Below are 19,005 nucleotides of genomic sequence, written 5' to 3'. Positions count from 1 at the left end.
ACATTCGAGTTCTTTCTTTCCTAGATCCCAGGAGACAAGACTCCCGACGGCCACCACGACCTGAGCCCCAGAGTCTCGAGAAGAGATCGGGAGAGTTTAAGGTCGGTCACACACAACTGTGGAGCAAAAAAGCTCATTTACTGGGTCGAGAGGAGAGGGGAAGGCCGACGGAGGAAAGCACGGTCCCCCCCTTATTCGGGGGGAGCGCTGACCCCGGAGCTGGAGCGTCGCTCCGGCTGTGGTGGCTGCGTGGGGTTGTGCGTGGTCAACTCCTCCCGCGCCATCGCCCTCCCCTCCCCCCAACCCGCCCCCTTGAGAGCGCGTGTAACGGAGGGCGGAGGAATGGGTGTGGGTCGCCAGCCAGATCAGGCGTTCTGCCACCTCCGCCCCTCCCCCGGCGTCCCGGGGATCGGCGCCCCCTGGATGGACTGGCCTCCTGCTCCCAGGACGGCGCTCTCGGCTCAGCCCACACCCGCAGGCTGCGCGGGGCTCATTGTCTGCCGGGGCGGCGCGATCCCCTCCCCCCGCCTCTCGGCGTCCCCTCCCCACCCTCTTTTCTCTCCTCCCCTCTCTCCCTCCTCCTCCTCTTCACCTCCAGCGCCCAGCTGCTCGCAGAACGCAGTTCCGACCCACAGCCTGGCACCCTTCGGCGAGCGCTGTTTGTTTAGGGCTCGGTGAGTCCAATCAGGAGCGCAGGCTGCAGTTTTCCGGCAGAGCAGTAAGAGGCGCCTCCTCTCTCCTTTTTATTCACCAGCGGCACCGCGCAGACCCCGGACTCGCGCTCTCCTGCCGGCGCCCTCGGCCTCTCTCCGCACTCGGGAGCACCCTCCGCCACGGCTGTTCTCCATGCGCAGCGCCCACCCGAGGTTCGGCTGCTTCTTCTCTTGCCCCAACTCCCTTCTTTCCTCCTCTGCACCTCCCCTCCCTAGTCGCAGGCCCCTCGGCCTCGGCTCTCCGGCCCTCTGCGGGCCGCGATCGGCTCCGGGGGTGTCTACCTTCTCCATTCCCGGCAGGCTCCCAGGTTCCCGGGACACCGCGGACCAACTTCTGGTGTCTTTTTCTCTCCCCGAAGCGCTTATCTGCGCTCAGCCTTATCTCAGAGTTATCTTGGCGCAAAGGGGCGGGAGCCGGCAGTCAGGCAGGCAGAGAATTCTTTCTTGCTATCTACCCCGGGTCTGTGTGTGGGTATTAATTTTAGTATGGTTATCTCCGATGAGCCGAAGCGATTTGAGGAAGCGGCCCCGAGAAGGCCAGTCCGGCTGCGTTCACCTCCTCCCTCCTCCACCCCCTCCCAGTCTCCCTGTCATTCTTCCTGCTCTCCCGTTTGGGGTGGCCTCGGCTCCGGGGCGGTCTCACGTCCCCCCACCCCACCCCACCCCCTTGCATTTCCCCCTCCTTTTCTCTGCACTCCGCTCCACCCCGCGACGTCCGATTGTGGAACGGTCTGGCCTTTCCGTGGCTGGGGATGACCGCGGGGTGGGCCGGGGTGGCCTGGCCGGCGTGGGCCAGCCGGCGTGAGCGCACGCGCTGGCGGCTGCATAGGCGAGCGGTACCTAAGGTGCGTGGCGCCGGGGACGTGGGGTGGGCAGGAGATTCCGGCCCTGCGGACATCCCGCACAGCCTGCGTGTCCCGAAGGTCTGAGACTCCGGTCTCCGCCCTGGCGCCCCACCTTCCCAAGTCTGGGTTGAATTTCACTCCGGGGCTCGCGTTCTGTCTCGTCAGCGCAGTCCAGGAAGCTCTGGGAAAGCCCGAGTAGGAGAACGCGGCGGTTTCGTTTTCAGGGGACAGGTTGCCTTCCCTACGCTAATGATTTTCACGCGGGCAGCCCTCACCCCCAGGCATTTCGGGCGAGCGACCGCGGTACGGAGGCAGGATAAGGCAGCGCAGACGCGCATGGCTCCTTAAAAAGTTCCTTTGTGTGCCATTGGCCGGGAGGGAGCCACTTTGGGGCGGAAGGAAAACCTCGGCCAGTCTCCCAGTCACCCCTGGAATCTGGCGCGCGAGGATGAAGGATGCTGCCTCGGGGGTGGGAAGGGAGCTAGAGGGGATCCAAGCCTTGCGCGTGAGGAGGAGCGGGTATCCTGGCCCTGGGAGGACCCTGCGGCGGCTGCGCAGGCTCCATGCTCCTTCCCCACCCCTGGAACCCGGGGCTGAAAACGGGATTTTTGAGGAATTTCATTAGCTGGAGAGAAGAGTGGAGGTGAGACGCGGTGCAGCCCGCGCTTTGATAAGTCCTTTTAAAATTTTCTCTTCTCGACCCTGTCTCCCTCCCCATCTTGTCTCAGGAGCTAAAAGTCAGCTTGCAGCGGCGCCGGACCGTGGATGGCCTTGACTGACGGCGGCTGGTGCCTGCCGAAGCGCCTTGGGGCCGCGCCCCCTGCGGACGCCAGCGACTCCGGAGCCTTTCCAGCGCGGGAGCCCTCCACGCCGCCTTCCCCCATCTCCTCCTCTTCTTCCTCCTGCTGCTCTCGGGGTGGGGAGCGCGGCCCCGGCGGCGCCAGCAACTGCAGGACGCCGCAGCTCGACACGGAGGCGGCGGCGGGACCCACGGCCCGCTCGCTGCTGCTCAGTCCCTACGCCTCGCATCCCTTCGGGGCTCCCCACGGACCTTCGGCGCCGGGGATCTCGGGCCCCGCGGGCGCCCTGTCGAGCTGGGAGGACCTACTGCTCTTCGCTGACCTCGACCAAGCGGCGACCGCCAGCAAGCTGCTGTGGTCCAGCCGCGGCGCCAAGCTGAGCCCTTTCGCGCCCGAGCAGCCGGAGGAGATGTACCAGACCCTCGCCGCCCTCTCCAGCCAGGGGCCTGCAGCTTACGACGGCTCGCCCGGCGGCTTCGTGCACTCGGCGGCTGCAGCCGCTGCAGCCGCGGCCGCCGCGAGCTCCCCGGTCTACGTCCCCACCACGCGCGTGAGCTCCATGCTGCCCGGCCTGCCGTACCTACAAGGGGCGGGCGGCGGGCCCGCCAATCACGCGGGGGGCGCGGGCGCGCACCCCGGCTGGCCCCAGGCCTCGGCCGATAGTCCCCCGTATGGCAGCGGAGGCGGCGCGGCGGCCGGAGGGGCGGCGGGGCCCGGCAGCGCCGGCTCGGCCGCGGCGCACGTCTCGGCGCGCTTCCCCTACTCTCCCAGTCCGCCCATGGCCAACGGCGCGGCCCGGGACCCCGGGGGCTACGCGGCGGCCGGCGGTGGGGCCGCGGGCGGCGTGAGCGGGGGCGGCAGCGGCCTAGCGGCTATGGGCGGCCGCGAGCACCAGTATGGCTCGCTGTCGGCCGCGCGGCCGCTGAACGGGACGTACCACCACCATCACCACCACCACCCGAGCGCCTACTCGCCCTACGTGGGGGCCCCGCTGACGCCCGCCTGGCCCGCCGGACCCTTCGAGACCCCGGTGCTGCACAGCCTGCAGAGCCGCGCCGGAGCCCCGCTCCCGGTGCCGCGCGGCCCCGGCACAGGTAAGGGGCAGGGTCGCGCCGTGGCGTGCGGGTTGGAGGGCGCGAGGCGGGTGTGGAACAGCGTTTTGAACTGGGCCCTGTTTCCGGGGCTCTCCTGGTGTGGATGCCCGGAGTCTGGCCGCGTTGCGATGGGCTTCTTTGCACGAGAGAGACTAGATGCGCCGGTACGCCTCAGTCCAGGGACTGCAGTGGGCCGTTGGGAAAAGTGAGCCCAGGAGGGACCTGGCAGGGCCTGAGCCTGGTCGCAGACCTCAGTTTTCCCGGTGGAGGCGTGGGACTTCCATTTGGGAGGGTGATTTTAGGCGAGTGCTGAGCGTGGCAATCACCCTCTCCTCAGATACAGTCGTACGCAATTCAGCTCTCCAAAGATCGAGAGTTGAGTGTGTTTTTCTCAAGGAGAGTGTTTTTATTAAAAGAGCCCCACGGTGGAAAAGGACCTCGTTGGCATCTCCCTGCGACTCGTTGGGAGGGAAGGCAGAGAGGTCAGCCTCGTGACTGTCCCGAGGGAAAGCTGGTGGAAGGGCCCTTTCGCTTGGCATCAGCAGGCGGGGTGTCTGCGGCTGCTGCTCCCGTCTGCGCCCCACCCCCAGGCTGGGACCAGGGGTACCCCAGCACCCACACCTATTCCTCCGCCAGAGTGCACGCCAGTAATTTTTCAGTTTCCAATCCCACTCATGCTTTCCATTCCAGTGTCTGGGGGCAGTTTGGGGTGAGCTGGGAAGAGTTGTCAAAATTCCTGCAAATGCGCGCTCTTGAAGAGCGGTTGTCCTGCTCAAGCTGGGAGGGTGTGAACTGTTGTCTGGCCCGACGGAGGGGTTTTGGCTTCTTTCCTCAGCCGCAGGGTTCTGGATCCTTCTTCGTGCTTTCAGGGGTCTGTCTTTGTATTTCATGCGTTTGCTATAACTTGACAGTTTCCTAAGACCAAAAAAAACAAAAACAAAAAACTTTTGGCCCATTGCTTCTTTAAAGGGGTGTTGTGGGTGTCAGAAGGTGGCAAAGACAAGGAGGCCTTTCACCCTAAGTTATCCCACCTGGGATTCGCACTCCCCAGGGCTGGACTCCTCATTTAGGACTTTTAGGGGTCCTAGTTAGTGAGGGTCAAGTGAGGCACAGCCAGTCTTGTGCTCAGGGACAATCTGGGAATGCCAGTGGCCTGAAGGTGAAGGATCTGACTTGAATCTCCCTCTCTCAGTAACATTGGGCCGAAAATCCTTAAAGTCTGTGGGTCTGGGAGTAGAGTGCGGGTGGGGAGGGACCCCGTTCAGGTTTGGAGACTGCATAGAACAGAGCCAGGTCACCCTTGCTGCTGCATGGGGACCCATGTCTGGCTCCTGGGAGCAGAGAGACTGGGAGACGAATCTTCAAAGGATGGGGAGGAGATGGTGGTTGGGGTGTGAGGCGCTTGTCAAGTCAGGAATCCAGCAGGGAATCCGAAAGGTTGTGTGAATTGGGTTGGGGGCAGTTCTGCCGGCCTGACGGGACACACCTTACCTGACCTCCATTTCCCTTTGCCCCATTTCAGCATTTCACGGGACAGAGGAAGAGCAGCAGTCCAGAAGGCAGTATGGGAGTCTTGGGATGTTTAAACTGACTGGTTCTGTGAAGAAAACCCTTTTAGAGGGGTTGGGTGCAGTTACAGACAAGTTATAAGTTATTTCATTTTAAACGTAGTTTATCCTTTCACTGTTTTTTTTTTGCTTTCTGGGTAGATGCTGCAAAGTTAGAAAAGTCTTGTATAGATTCAGAGTGTGTGTGTGTGTGTGTTTAAAGGAGAGGGGCTTAGGAACACCTAACTTTTGTGTAAAGAGTATTTTAAGAAGGCAGGAAGCTGCTGAGAATAAGCCAGTCTGGGAGCTGGGGAGACGAATGACCCTAATTTTGCTTGTCCCCACAGGTATTCCCCTGCTAGAGAGACCTTGACCCCCAGCCCCTCTCCTCCCAGGTTCCTTATTCTCTGCTTCTCCACTCTGATTAAAAAAAAAAAAAAAAAAATGGAGGCATTCTTTTAACTGATTTGAGTGGATGGCAGGGCTCAGTGCTAAGGCAGGGGTGTGGTTGGGTGCTCTGGGAACCTGGTGTGTCCACCTCTCCCTGGTGCTGGTGGGTGTGTGGTGGGGAGGCTGGGGGTGAGCTCTGTCCCCAGAGGCCAGTGCTGTTCCAAGCTGCTGCTGAATTGGGTTCCATTCTCAGTCTGGGGATGACTTCACCCTTCTCCTCAGAGTCTGTCACTCCCCGGGGCACCCAAAGCAGACAAGTTAGGATGAATAGGGGGCCTATTGGGGGCCTGTTGGTGAGAGAGCTTCCAGCACAGTTGGATTTTGTGCTTTATAAAAAGTTGCATTTTGCTTATAAAATCGAAGCTACCCAACAAGGAGCGGGAAAAGTATGGAGGGAATGGGAGCTGTAGATTTCACTTACTTAAAAATAGGTAAACTTCCTAAATTTTATTTATCCAAGCAGGGCTTTACATTTTGTCTCTAGGTTTTCAGCCGACCAAAGAGATTTACCTGGGGCGCTCACAGTCTTCTATTGGGAGTTTCTTTATTGTTCCCAGCCTGTGAGGAGGCCAGGCGTGGGGCTGGGTTCTCCAGGGAATGCCCCACTTCTCCATGGAGAGGGGCTCTGATAGGTAACATTTTAAAGTCAACAACAAAGACAAATACCTTGTTTAACTTCAGTGTCCTTGAAGTCCTGAGCATTTTACTGATTACCGTAGTCAACAGTGGCTTTTAGGGCGGAGAAGAATAAATCTCTGTGATGTGTTCTAAGTTGCAGTATCCCCATGACAACTTTGAACTGGGGTTATGGGGGTGCTAGTTTCTTTTAAATTTATTTCTTGAGGAGGAAGGAAACTTGTTTTGCAGGGAAAATAATATTAATTGAATTAAAGATTTTTGTGTATCCAAATCAGACTGAAATATCTTTACAAAAGCTGATGGTAGACACAAGCTATAAACCAACCACTGACAAATAGAAAGAATAGAAAGTTTTGCTAACATAGTCTTCAAATAAATTCTAAAGTGTCATGTTTATTTACTTTAAAATTTGATTCAAAATGCCCCTTGAAGAAAGCCAAATTGTAACATTTAAATTTTGTGTAATATAAATAACTCTAAACAGTTACTTTAAAGGAAATATTTTCAAAAGTACTTGATAAGTACCCATCTCACTTTAGTTAATTGTTCATATTTAGCTGATTTAAGGGAAAGTAATAAATGTTAAAATCATTTACTCTAAAGGCTTTTTTTTTAAGTTAGCAGGTTTAGGTTAATTATGAACTTTGGAAAACTAAGCAAACAGTAAAATGACAAATACTAATTTAAATAGATGACATAAGTTTAAATTTTAGTGTAGGAAAGTAGGAAAAACTTTGATTTAGCACTGGAATAGTGCTGGTAATTTTCTGAATCCATTCAGTATCGACCATTTGTAGAAATTTTGTAGACTGTAGCAATTAGACCCATTTTAAAATCGTAATATTTTAGTGTTTGGTTTTTGTGACATGAAAATTAAACTAACATTCATCTCTGTTCTTACTAATTTCTTACTGCGTTTCCCCCCCAGGAGTCATTATTAATGAATTGGTAAAAGTGCTCAAGAACAATATTTCTAATTTCAGTTGTCTATTCTTTATGGAGGAAAAGGAAGAGTGGTGGTAGCCATAGCAAATACTTTCAAAAAATTACTTGAGATAAAAGAAGACAGCCTTGTTATGTCCCGGGGTATTTGCGGGGATATTTGCGGGTGGGGCCTGGGGTGAACGATCACTGTTAATACTGCAAAGCTTACTCGGGTTTTGGCAAGTGGTGTATTGTAATTATGATGGATTTCAGTTTTGAAAAGCTTGGGAACAGCGGGAAAGGAGAGGTCAGGGGGCCCACACCGACCACCCCAAGGCTCATCTCAATTCCGAGGTCCTTGGGGAGACGGAAGGCGGATGATCCGGGCCGGGTTTCTAGCTCTGTCACCGGACTTTGCAGGGCTTTGCACGGGGCGCGCCCAGGGGTGCAGAAGTATTGGACAAATAATGGGTCAACAGATCGGTCGCGGTGACATCAACAGCCGGCTCCCGGCCGGGCCGCCGAGCAGGAAGGCGCGGGAGCGGGCTCGGGGGACTCTGGGTGCGGGTTTATAGGGTTCGCGGGGTCGGGCGGGCGAGCGCGCGCGCGGTGGGACCTCACCGGCCTCTCGTCCCGCAGACCTGCTGGAGGACCTGCCCGAGAGCCGCGAGTGCGTGAACTGCGGCTCCATCCAGACGCCGCTCTGGCGGCGCGACGGCACCGGCCACTACCTTTGCAACGCCTGCGGTCTCTACAGCAAGATGAACGGCCTCAGCCGGCCCCTCATCAAGCCGCAGAAGCGCGTGGTGAGTGCGGGCGCCGCCTTCCCCCGCGGCCCGGCCCGGAGCCGCGCGCTGCCCGCGGGGCCCGGGTGTCCCCGCCCGACCCGGCCCGCACCTGTGCCCGCGGCCTACAGCGGACCCGAATTGGGGGTCCCGGGTAGTTTTAGCGCCCACTGGGGCAGATCGTCCCCGAAACTAGCCAAAGGGGAATGAAGGCAGCCCTCTGCTCAAATTCACACAGAGAGTGACATCCTTAAATAGGAGAAAAAAAAAAAAAAAGGAAGGTGTGGTGTGCTACTGTCTTTTTTTAAAAAGTACCAACCCCCTATCTTTACACATCTCTAGATGTACTTGCAAATGCACTGAAATAATTTTGGAAGGAGATCCAAGGAATGAGTAATGTTAGTAACCTCCAGGGAGAGAAACAGACTACAGCCCCAGATCAAGTGAAGGTTTCTTTTCACTGTGGACTCTTTGGTTTGGAGTCGATTCTTGAGGAGATCTAGCTCCTCTGTAACATCCCGTAAAATGTATGTTAAAATGGAACCCACCGCCCTCTTGTCCCCAAGGCTCGACTTGAATCCCTTTGACTCTGTCGTTTCCACCTCCGGGCCCCGTCCACCTCTTCAGATTAGTTTTAGCTCCAAATTCCATCCGTCCTTTGGATTGTCCTTGAGTCTAGTGAAAAATTTATTTACTCTAACTTTTGTTATTTTGAAATCTGGCTGTTCAGAGAACTACTGTTCATAGAACTTGAGGGGAAAAATGCAGTCTGCACATTTTTCTCAAGTAGAAGATTTTCACCATCCCAACACATTTCACTATGATTTAAAGTGTGGGAATTCTGATTTTCTTCAGGGATTAATCTCTTATTGTCCCCTGTGTTTTTAAGAAGGAAAGGGTATTTACTGCTGTTCTGATTAGAGAAAATAAATGAAAGCTTTCACACGCCCCACTGTAAGGCTAACATTTGTTTAGCCAAGTACTCATACTCTAATACCTTTTAAAGTAAAATATTTTACAGTTAGATGCCAGACATCTTAAGTATCCAAGTAATTTATTTAATTGTTATACTCTAATTAGCAGGAACAAATGCTACACATGTTGTTTGTGTTAAATAGATTAGAGTGAAATTGCATCACAATGTGAGTCTGCCACCTTAAAGAGAAGCAATTAGTTTTATGGTTGTTTTGTTTTTAATGCATTTAAAATAAAGTGGCCGAGGTTAATTTAATGAGTGTATGTGCCTTAAACTTGTTAGTCACCCGCAGCTTAGACTTTGCTTCAAAGGGCATCCTTAACTTCTGTGCCTGACTCCCTGTGTTTTTTCATTTTTCTTACATGCATCGTATTTTAAAAGTACTGCTGGTAAATATTCCAAGGAAGTTCCTTGACTTCATGCATTAGCCAATGTATGCACAATGAAAGAGATGATTATTTTTTTGGAAAGGCACATTGAACAGAGTCCTGATTGAGCCCGGAAAGGCAACATTTTCTCAAGATTTAGCAAAACGCTGGCAGAATACTAGCCATTTCGTTTCTAGTGGCATTTTAAATTTGATCTGTTAACATCCATATTTAGAGAGTGGCCTTAGTTTTGTGCACTTACCAGTAAAAATGACTGTTAACAGGAAACACAAAACCCAGTTTTAACATCTCTGAATCTATTAGTTTTCCTTCTGTATGGCAGGTGTCTTGGCAGTGACCAAGGTCCGACAATGTGCTTTGTAAATGGGTTATAAATGATACCAATTGAAGGGTGTGTCTATCAATTAGTTCTCCTGTGGGCTTCTTATTTATGGTTTTGCTGGGTCTAGTTAGTTCTCAGACATAGAATGTTGAACCCAAGTTTGTTTAGCTAGCAGTACAGGACCAATCACAGTGAATTTGAACTTGTAATACATTGCAAAATAAGAGATTTATGGTGTAACCTGAATTCCTTGTTAGTGATGAATATAACTGAGATCGCTTGTTACAAGAAACTTTTATAACCTGCTCACCTTTATTTCACATGTTTATGGGGACTGGCTTCACTTATGATCTGCAGTTGACAGTCATAAAGTTCTTTGTTATAATGGCAAATTCTGATAACAAGTTTGCCTCACATTGGCTCCAAATTCCACTGCAAACTATCATAAATGACCTGTTTATAAAATGAACTTTCCTGTCCCTAATTTACTTATTTCATATTTATGAAGAGAGAAAGGATTGCTCTTCTGGGAAATTATTCTCTTTTACGGATAAAGAAAAAAAAAAAGAAGCAGCAGCCCTGAGGTGTAAGAGTTCATGTTTTCATCATTTTAACAAAGCAAGTTCCCAAATAGTTCTGTCAGCCAAACATACTTGTTTCCACCAAAGTCAAAGTGATTCTTTCTTAGCACCGACTTCTTAAAAATGTGGCAGTGCTAAGAGGCTTCCCAGTGTCTCTTTGGTTTTACAACTTGTCTGTAAAGAGTATGCTGTAGCAATAACAACAGGACGTGAGTTGTAAAAACAAAATTCAATTTTTAGCTTTTGACTTTGCCAACAAAGATTTTGAAAATCTCTGTCTTTTAATCTGAATAGTCAGTGCATGCTCAATCTGTGTTTTTGTCGTCTATTCTTCATAACTTTTCTTAAATTAATCATCACAGCCAACTTCCCTAATTCTGTATCTTTCAACTTGTTTTGGTCCCTGGATTTTCCCCATAGGTTTTTGTTTTTTTTTTTTTTAACTGAAGTCATAGCACATTTTTAAAGTTGCCTATCTAGGTAATCGAAAAGCAAACTTAGATTTTTGTCATTCTAGGTAAGAACTTAGACTAGCTTAAAAAGCCCCTCTTTATAATTCACACATAATAGTTTAGAGGAGATAAACTCCACATAAGGATGTTATGGGTATAAAGGAAACATAGAAATCAGAGTGACAGACAGTTGACCTTTTCTGACAAATTTAACCCTTTGTACTGAGAAAGAAAAGGCAGCCCACTCCAGTATTCTTACTTAGAGAATCCCAAGGACAGAAGAGCCTGGCAGGCTATGGTCCATGGGGTTGCAAGAGGTTGACACGATTTTATTGACTAAAGCACCGCCACCACGTGAGGAAAAGTTCTATACCGACAGGGTAAATCAAATATAGCAGCACCGCCAAGACAAGGCCGGCACTAACACAGTGTTGTAGAATTCGCTTGTCCTTTGGAGAATGGATAATACAGAAAATTCAGGCAATAGGTGATCATGATGATAATTAATGAGATGTATTAAAATATGTTTCTTTACAAAATTTTTTGGTGCATCTTCCAAAATTCATTTCTATTAATATATATAGGCTTTTCTACAGTTTCTGGTTTATTCCTCTGCACATTCTGAGAAATAGACCTGGTTATCTGAGTTTTCAGATGAGGCAGAGACTCCCCAAAGCCACTTAACACATTGGCAGGCAGTTTATGACTGCATTTCTTTACTCAGACCTCTGACAACAACAGTGAGCGCAGGCATTGGCCAGTATTGTGACTGCTCTAATCTATGCTAATGAGCTGGGGCAGATCAATTGATCTGTATTAGATGGGCACACTTTGGTCCAGGAAGGTCAACCTAATTACACTTCAAGGTTTTTTTTTTTTCCCTCAAGGGGGACTGCTCAACCAGGTACATGCTTGTTGCTGGCAGGGACACGACACGTTGACGTGTGTAGCATATATGTGAAAAGCACTTACGTCTGTCCACTCTCTTGTGCTGCTTTCTAGCCTTCCTCCCGGCGGCTTGGATTGTCCTGTGCCAACTGTCACACCACGACCACCACTTTGTGGCGCAGAAACGCCGAGGGCGAGCCTGTGTGCAATGCCTGTGGACTCTACATGAAGCTCCATGGGGTGCGCCACCTACTCTGCTCTGTGTATACACCTTCAGTGTCTCGTTTGTACTCAGTCTCAGCTTAAAAAAATCAGCAGGGGAGAGGGCATGGAGGTGAAGGATCTGATTTTTGTATACACACGTTTGTGAATCTAGGGGTCTGTTAATTATTCTAGAACTATTATCATACCGGTAAGAAACAAAAAATGATGCCAGTTAAACTTATACACGTCCATAGCCAGACATCCAGATTGTAGAAACACAAAAAGGTGGGAAATGTGCATTTTAGAATTGATAAGATGGTAGTAATCTTTTTTTAAAAAAAACTGTAAAATTGAAGTCTAGTTGATTTATAATGTTGTTTCAGATGTACAGCAAGTGATTCAGTGATCCATATGTGTGTGTGTATTCTTTTTCAGATTCTTTTCCCTCTTAAGTTATTAAAGAATGTTAAGTATAGTTCCCTGTGCTATACAGCAGATCTCTTTGTTATCTATTTTGTATATAGTAGTGTGTGTATTTTAAAAAGCTGTACACATAAAAAGAAGAAAGCATGGAACCTACTAGAAATGGACACTAACTAGTTTATAGCTTAAAAATGTGAATGCAGTCAAATACATCTATACAGAAGAGTCATAACATTGGATAGCTCTAGTTAAAAAGATGTTGCATTTTAAGCATAGCACAAGATATTATAAAATATGCCAACTTTAAAAAGAAAAATAACCTTGGTATATGTAGAAAGAAGAATTCACGATCTCTTTGAAATAAAAATATGTAATTCGGTGGTTTCACTCTGTAATTAAAAGTTGTTTAAAACAATAAACGTTAAGTTGAGGGAAGAGATTCTACCTGGCAAATTACCCCATTTTTTCCCCCCTCTGGAGGAATCTTTGCATTTGATGGGGAAAGTGTAGTCTTTGTGTAGCTGGAATCTATGAAGTGTGTATAAAAATTGGATTGAAATTTATGCCAAGTTCTTTTAAATGAGGGCTTTCAGTACTGACATTCAGTCTTTAGTTAGTTTGGTTTTTCTGCAGTATAATATTTATTAAACTTATGTCTTACGTGAAAAATTTTTTAGGTGCCTCGACCGCTTGCTATGAAAAAAGAGGGAATTCAAACCAGGAAACGAAAACCTAAGAACATAAATAAGTCAAAAGCTTGCTCTGGTAAATATAAGAAAATGCTGTTTGACTGTAAAATATTTGCCAGCCTTAGTAGAGTATATGTATATTTATGAGGTTAATTTTGACCGTTACAGGTAATAGCAATAATTCTGTTCCCATGACTCCAACTTCCACCTCTTCTAACGCAGATGACTGCAGCAAAAATACTTCCCCCACCACACAACCGGCAGCCTCAGGGGTAAGTGTTAAAACAGCATAGACTCTTTCTCAGCTAGTGAGTTGCTCTCCTGTATATTATCTCCAATTTTATCTTATCTGGTAGTACAATAATCTAAACCAACAGTTCAGTTTAGTTAGCTGATACCTAAGAATAGTTTTTAGAGGAAATTACATTTAAATGTCAACAAAATGACAAACTTAAGTACTTTACAAACCTCTTAATTAAGATCTATATCATTTTTTTATGGTTGAATTAACCTAAGTAAAAGCAAGAAGTTTGGGTTTGAAGTGCTTTAAATTGTTTTATTTCCAGGTTTTTATCTGAGTTTATATATATGTGTGTGTGTATACGTACATATGTATGTATATCTATATATCTATATATTTCTAGTGTAGATCAGGCACAGCTCAATGGTTTTATATTTCCCAATGCCCATGACATTTAAATTGCTTTTGCTTATCTTATCAACGTCTTCCCTGGTGGCTCAGTGGTAAAGAATCTGCCTGCCAATAGACGCAGGAGCTGCAGGTTTGATCCCTGGGTTGGGAAGATCCCCTGGAGAAGGAAATGGCAACCAACTCCAATATTCCTGACTGGAAAATCCCAGGGACGGAGAAATCTGGTGGGCTATAATCCATGGGATTGCAAAAGAGTCAACTGAGCAACTAAACAACAACAAATCTTATTGACTCCAGCCTTTTCTGTTCTCCTCTTCTCTTCCTTCTTTCCCTTTCTCTCTCTTTTTTTTTTTTTTTGGAAATCATCTACCCAAAGCAAAACGTCATCACCATGAGCCACATGCTGCTGTATTCACTGATCTTCACCTAACTGCTGGTCCTCTGCTGGGCTGGGCAGCCTTGCCTTCTTATAATGTTCCTTGATTGTACCCAGGCTTATTTCAGCCTTGTGGTCAGCCTGTGAGCAACTGGGTTTGTGAGATTCACACCCCTACGAGGATGCCTGAGTTTTGGTGCAGATCTCAGACTTAGTTTCAGTAAAGCCATGATTGAAACTCAGTTTTTCTCAAGTGAAGAGCACTTTCCCACTCTAGGGTTTCCCAGATTTACCTGGAATGCCCTTTAAAAATGACCTGGCCGCACCCTGGCCCTCAGAGATGCAGGCGGGCCCGGGGCGGTAGGTTTTCCCAGAGTGCCCCGGGTGAGGATTACACTGAGACTAGTTTAGGATGAAACATTAGCATTAAAATCCCTACTTAGTAATTCTTTTTTCCGTTGATTTTTGCTTTATTTGGGGTACTTTGAAATACTACAGATTCCTGGGCTCCACCCTGGATTTTCTGAGTCAGCGTCTCTAGGGGTGGGGCTTGGAAATTTGTGTTTTTGAACAATCACTGCAGGTGAAATTGAAACCACTGCCCCCGAGGTGTCTTTGAACTGGGAACCTTGGAGCTGGTATTTTTGCTGCCTTAAACTAACAAAAATTAAACATTAAAGTAATCTGTTTTTAAACTGCTTTAAACTATATTTGATATTTTCTTTATCCTCCAATTCAAGCTCTTTTTATAGGGGAGGGAGGTTCTTTAATGAACAAGAAACATGTTCAGAGTTTCAAAATGGAAAAAGCTTTTGCTGTTATTTGTTGCAGACACATGTTCTTAAAGAACATTCTTGCCTTTATAACCTTCATAAAGGTGAATGCTGCTGAAGGACTTTTTTTTTTTTTTTTTACAAGAGGCTAACGTGTAACTTAAAGGGTCTAAAGTGGTAAATAGAAGTTACTTGTAAGGAAATGAAAAGATCGATATTATTTTAAAATTTCCTTTATTAAGCCCTAAGTCCTCAGAAGCAATTATGTAGCTTGAAAGTGTGTTAGTCACTCACTCGTGTCCTACTCTGTGACCCATAGACTGTAGTCCACCAGGCTCCTCTGCCCATGATATTTCCCAGGCGAGAATCCTGGAGCGGGTATCTATTCCCTTCTCCAGAGGATCTTCCTGACCCAGGGGTCAAACCCAGGTCTCCTGCATTGCAGGCAGATTCTTTACCATCTGAACTGCCATGGAAGCCAATTATGGGGCTTGCTACTGCTGCTGCTGCTAAGTAGCTTCAGTCGTGTCCGACTCTGTGCGACCCCATAGACGGCAGCCCACCAGGTTCCCCCGTCCCTGGGATTCTCCAGGCAAGAACACTGGAGTGGGTTGCCATTTCCTTCTCCAAAGCATGAAAGTGGGAAGTGAAAGTGAAGTCGCTCAGTCATGTCCGACTCTTAGCGACCCCATGGACTGCAGCCCACCAGGCTCCTCCATCCATGGGATTTTCCAGGCAAGAGTACTGGAGTGGGGTGCCATTGCCTTCTCCACAATTATGGGGCTTACGTGAGGTAAAACAGTGTTCTGATTTTCCAAATCATTGAGGGACCAGCTACGATTTCAGCCTCAGTGGTCTATCTCTACTGGCTGAAAAATGGGTTGCTGCCTGCTCCAGCTCACTTTTGTCAGTGCTACAGTCCAAGCTTAGTGAGGCAAAAGCTAAATTTGAATGATAAATGGCACAGAAATAGAGATATTTGCCCTACAATAGGCTTTAGAAACATGGTGAGTGGAATCTGTTTTGCTCACGTGCTGGTTCTGTGATGTAAAAATTCAAAATTGACTCTTTGCAAGTCCAATCAATTTTGCCCTCCAGGGGAGGAACTGTGCAAAGGCGGTGACAGGATTTAGCCTGGGCATGCCTGGAAGTGGGACCTTGGGAATCCGGAGGCTGGTCCCAAGGCAGCCTTGGTATCTCGGCATCTGTCTCACTCGGGAGCCTGCTTCCTGGGGGTGGCTGGCTGGCCAGTGCCGTCAGAGGAAGGCTCAGTTTCCCACTAGCAGTCAGGATGCAAAGGGATTTTAGTATTAAAAAAAAAAAAGTACTTTAGAGATTGGGGGAGTTGGAGAGCAGTACCCTATAAGGTCCCCATCGCTCCTGGAGCCCGGGCAGCTTCCATGGGAGACAGCCGTGCGAGCCCCAGACAGAGCAGTTCTCCGAGCCCAGGTGGCCTCAGAAATGCGTCCTGACAGCTCTTCCCAGAGGCGGGGGCGGGGGGTCGGGGTGGGGTGGGGGTGTAGAGAGGATGGCCCATCGTCCCCTCCTCCCTCCAAGGACCCATCCCTCCCCGGCCAGGGCTGGCACCTGGGCTCCTGGGTGTTCCCCGACGGCCAGCCCATCGGGGAACACTGGGCTGAGTCCTTGGTGCCCTCTTGACGGGGCCGTTAGCGGACGCAGGCTTACTTGGCAGAAGCCAACCTGCTGGCCGCCTTATGGAAAGTGTCCCCTCCAAGGATAACTGAAGCCGACTCAGTGGTGCCCCATGAGCACCAGGGTGTGTCCTTGTTGGTGCCTTGACCCTCCTGGGCTGACCGGTTCTGCGTGCGCGTGGCCACTGTGGCAGCGGAGGTGCCATGAAGAGTCTGCTGGAGGTGTTATCTGTGAGCAGCTGGCAGAAGCATTTGTGAAAGGCGGTTGTGTTGACAAAGATGTGACATGTTCCCACTTAGGTCTCAGTTTATGATGTTGGAGGACAGCTGTTGTTGTGACCGACTGCTTATAGGATTTTGTGAGTGCTGTGGGTAAAGGGGATGTTGCTATATCCCCGTAGCAAAGGTATATCTGGTCACAGGGTTCCTTCTTTGGCTTGACCCTTAAACCTCCTGTGGTGATGAGTCCACACCGTGGATCTCCAGTGGCCCCTGTGACTGGTGGGGTGGAAATTAGTCCTGCAGGGAAGTCCTAGTTTAATAGGGACAGCCAAACTCCAGAACGAAGGGTGATCACAGGCACGTTCCTAATGGAACAAGGCAACGGGTCACGTGCTCTACTTAGAGACGTCAGTGGCTACATACCTGCTTCTCCTGCCTTCCTTAAGGATCGTGAGTTAAAGCAGAGAAGTCGGGTCTTTGAGAAGAGACCTATCAGACTGATTGTGTTAATTCCCGTTTGAGGAATCAGCTGCTGGAGATGACCAGCAGGCAGTCCTAGAGGACTTCTTTCTTTACGTTCCAAGGTCCCCGCCTGTGGGCACATTCAGCGGTGGGCCTCTCAGGACCTGGTACCTGAGCAGATCTGGCTGGACCGGAATATTCTAGGGGGAGAGACAGGAGAATCATTTTTGCGCTGCTCTGAAGCTTCGTGCTGTTGACTTTTTGGCATGTCTTAGCTTTCTGTTGCTCCTTTGTGTTTTACACTTGATCTTAGCCAAAAGGCTGAGAAGTGATGCTCCGTTGTGTTTTAACTGGACTTCTGTCTCATTCCTTCTCATGGTCATCGGCTCGCTGACCTGGCTCCCTTAGAACTCAGTTTCTCTGTTGCAGGCTGTGCCCATGTGGTGTGGTTTGGGAGGTGGAGGGAGGGCAGTTTGTCTCTTTTATGAAAACAGGAAAACCTGTTGCTGCCGCCGCGCAGCCTGGTAGTAAAATAACCCCTGTCTTGTTCCTTTTAGAACTTTTGAAAAGTGATTGCAATAAATGATTTATTTGCTTTCATTTATATAACACTTATTATTCACTAGACCATATTATCTTTCATTTTTCTTTTCCTTATTTTTTTCTGTGTTGATCATAGTTTTAGAATCAATTTCTTGTATGGAATTCTTTGGGTTGAGAAATGTGTTGAACTTAATTTTTGATACGTTGATTAATTTTGTGACTTTGGAACTTAAATTTCCCCAGAGTAGTTTTTTTATTCAGTGTAAAATCTTGTATCTGTAAATTTACTGAAAAATGAGTCTTTAGTGGACCTGAATAGACATCAGATTTTCTTTGCCATTTGTGTTCTCTGTAGATTATAGGAATATTTAAATCTTTCACTGAATTCCATTTCTTGAGTTGTATTTTTATGGTATTTGTTGTTATTGTTATTAGACAAATATGATAACATTTTGTTTCAGCAATTCCCAAATAAGATTTAACAAGTAGCCTCTGTAGATTCCTATCCCTCTTAGGACTTGTAACTAAAAATTTATAAAACTGGAAGATACTTTGGATATGTACTCACATACATAAAGTGTGTGTGTGTGTATATTATACATATGCTTGTGCCATATGTTTATAACTCATCCCCCAATTTCTAGATAAAGGGTATTTCTCAATTTTCTTTGGGACAGGGAGGATTAATTTGGTGCGAAGATGAACAATAAGACAATGAGAATAAGAAATCACTGAACATATTTTGCCCGCCTGAAAGTAGTTCTGTTGATGATTATTTTAAAAAGTTAAAGCCTACTTAAATTTATATTAATAGTGCAAATATAATGTTGAAGTCATCATTGAACACATAATGTTGAAATAAACACAAACTCTATCTGAGTAGCCCTTGCCTTGCAGTCCTTGTTTTATTGAAGGAACATTGTGCTGGGGTGACACTGTTTTTTCATGTAGTGAAACAAGGTTCCAGACATTGAATTGTTCATAATGTGGTGGTAGTGATGGGAGCACGTATGTACAGACAGATGAGATTTGAAAAAGCTATAAATGAACAACGAAGTAGAAGTCAAAAGTAGGGAGCCGTGAATTCTGACTACAGGGTTGGAAACAGCTTCACAGAGGAGAGGAAATCTGAATTAGTTGTGGAGGATTTTTGTAGGGGAAAAATTGGGATCGAGGCCTCCAGGAAGAAGAAGAGCATGGGTAGCTATGATTCTTCAACGGCACAGTTTTAGGAATTCAGTACGGCTGAGCTTAGGGTGTAAAAAGCCAACAGCAGGAGATGAGATGGATCAATTAGGTGGAAGGCAGATATTTCAAACTGCTTTCAAGTCCATATTAAGCCTTAGGTAGGGTCCATACTAAATTCATTTCTAAATGGTGGACTTTCTCTAATACTTACTGTGGTTTCTCATCAACCATGTAGTTACAGTCTGACAATTAAACCATCCTGAACTGGGCGTGTTTTGATAATTGATGTAAACAAATGCTTGCATGATCCTTTTTTGTACATTTTACAAGCAGGGTTTTCCTCTCGCAGTTACAAAGGAAAACTCCCTCCTCGAAATTTGTGATGTGTCCTGACCTTAGAACTTAGAATGTTTAGT

General features: G+C 48.0%; 1 protein-coding gene and 1 long non-coding RNA gene across 3 annotated transcripts in view; one reads left to right on the top strand and one right to left on the bottom strand.

The window, feature by feature from the left end:
- LOC109577987 (uncharacterized) overlaps window positions 1-761 on the bottom strand; it is a 33,676-nt gene extending 32,915 nt beyond the window's left edge. The window contains exon 1 of the long non-coding RNA XR_011563805.1: window positions 593-761. This is a non-coding gene — a long non-coding RNA (uncharacterized lncRNA). The remainder of the gene's footprint in view (window positions 1-592) is intronic.
- Window positions 756-19,005, top strand: part of GATA6 (GATA binding protein 6) — a 32,215-nt gene continuing 13,965 nt past the window's right edge. The window contains exons 1-6 of one of the 2 annotated variants that reach the window (XM_070778842.1): window positions 756-866; window positions 2,287-3,452; window positions 7,652-7,818; window positions 11,520-11,645; window positions 12,710-12,797; window positions 12,890-12,993. In XM_070778842.1, the coding sequence (XP_070634943.1) occupies window positions 2,324-3,452; window positions 7,652-7,818; window positions 11,520-11,645; window positions 12,710-12,797; window positions 12,890-12,993 (1,614 nt within the window). In that variant the 5' untranslated portion in view covers window positions 756-866; window positions 2,287-2,323. Of the gene's footprint in view, window positions 867-1,410; window positions 1,559-2,286; window positions 3,453-7,651; window positions 7,819-11,519; window positions 11,646-12,709; window positions 12,798-12,889; window positions 12,994-19,005 lie in introns of those variants that run through there. The other variant, XM_070778843.1, reaches the window with a different exon arrangement.

This window comes from Bos indicus, chromosome 24, assembly GCF_029378745.1.
Source record: "Bos indicus isolate NIAB-ARS_2022 breed Sahiwal x Tharparkar chromosome 24, NIAB-ARS_B.indTharparkar_mat_pri_1.0, whole genome shotgun sequence".
Lineage (NCBI taxonomy): Eukaryota > Metazoa > Chordata > Mammalia > Artiodactyla > Bovidae > Bos > Bos indicus.
The sequence above is the reverse complement of the archived record's forward strand: the minus strand, read 5'-3'. Positions and strand labels throughout refer to the sequence as shown.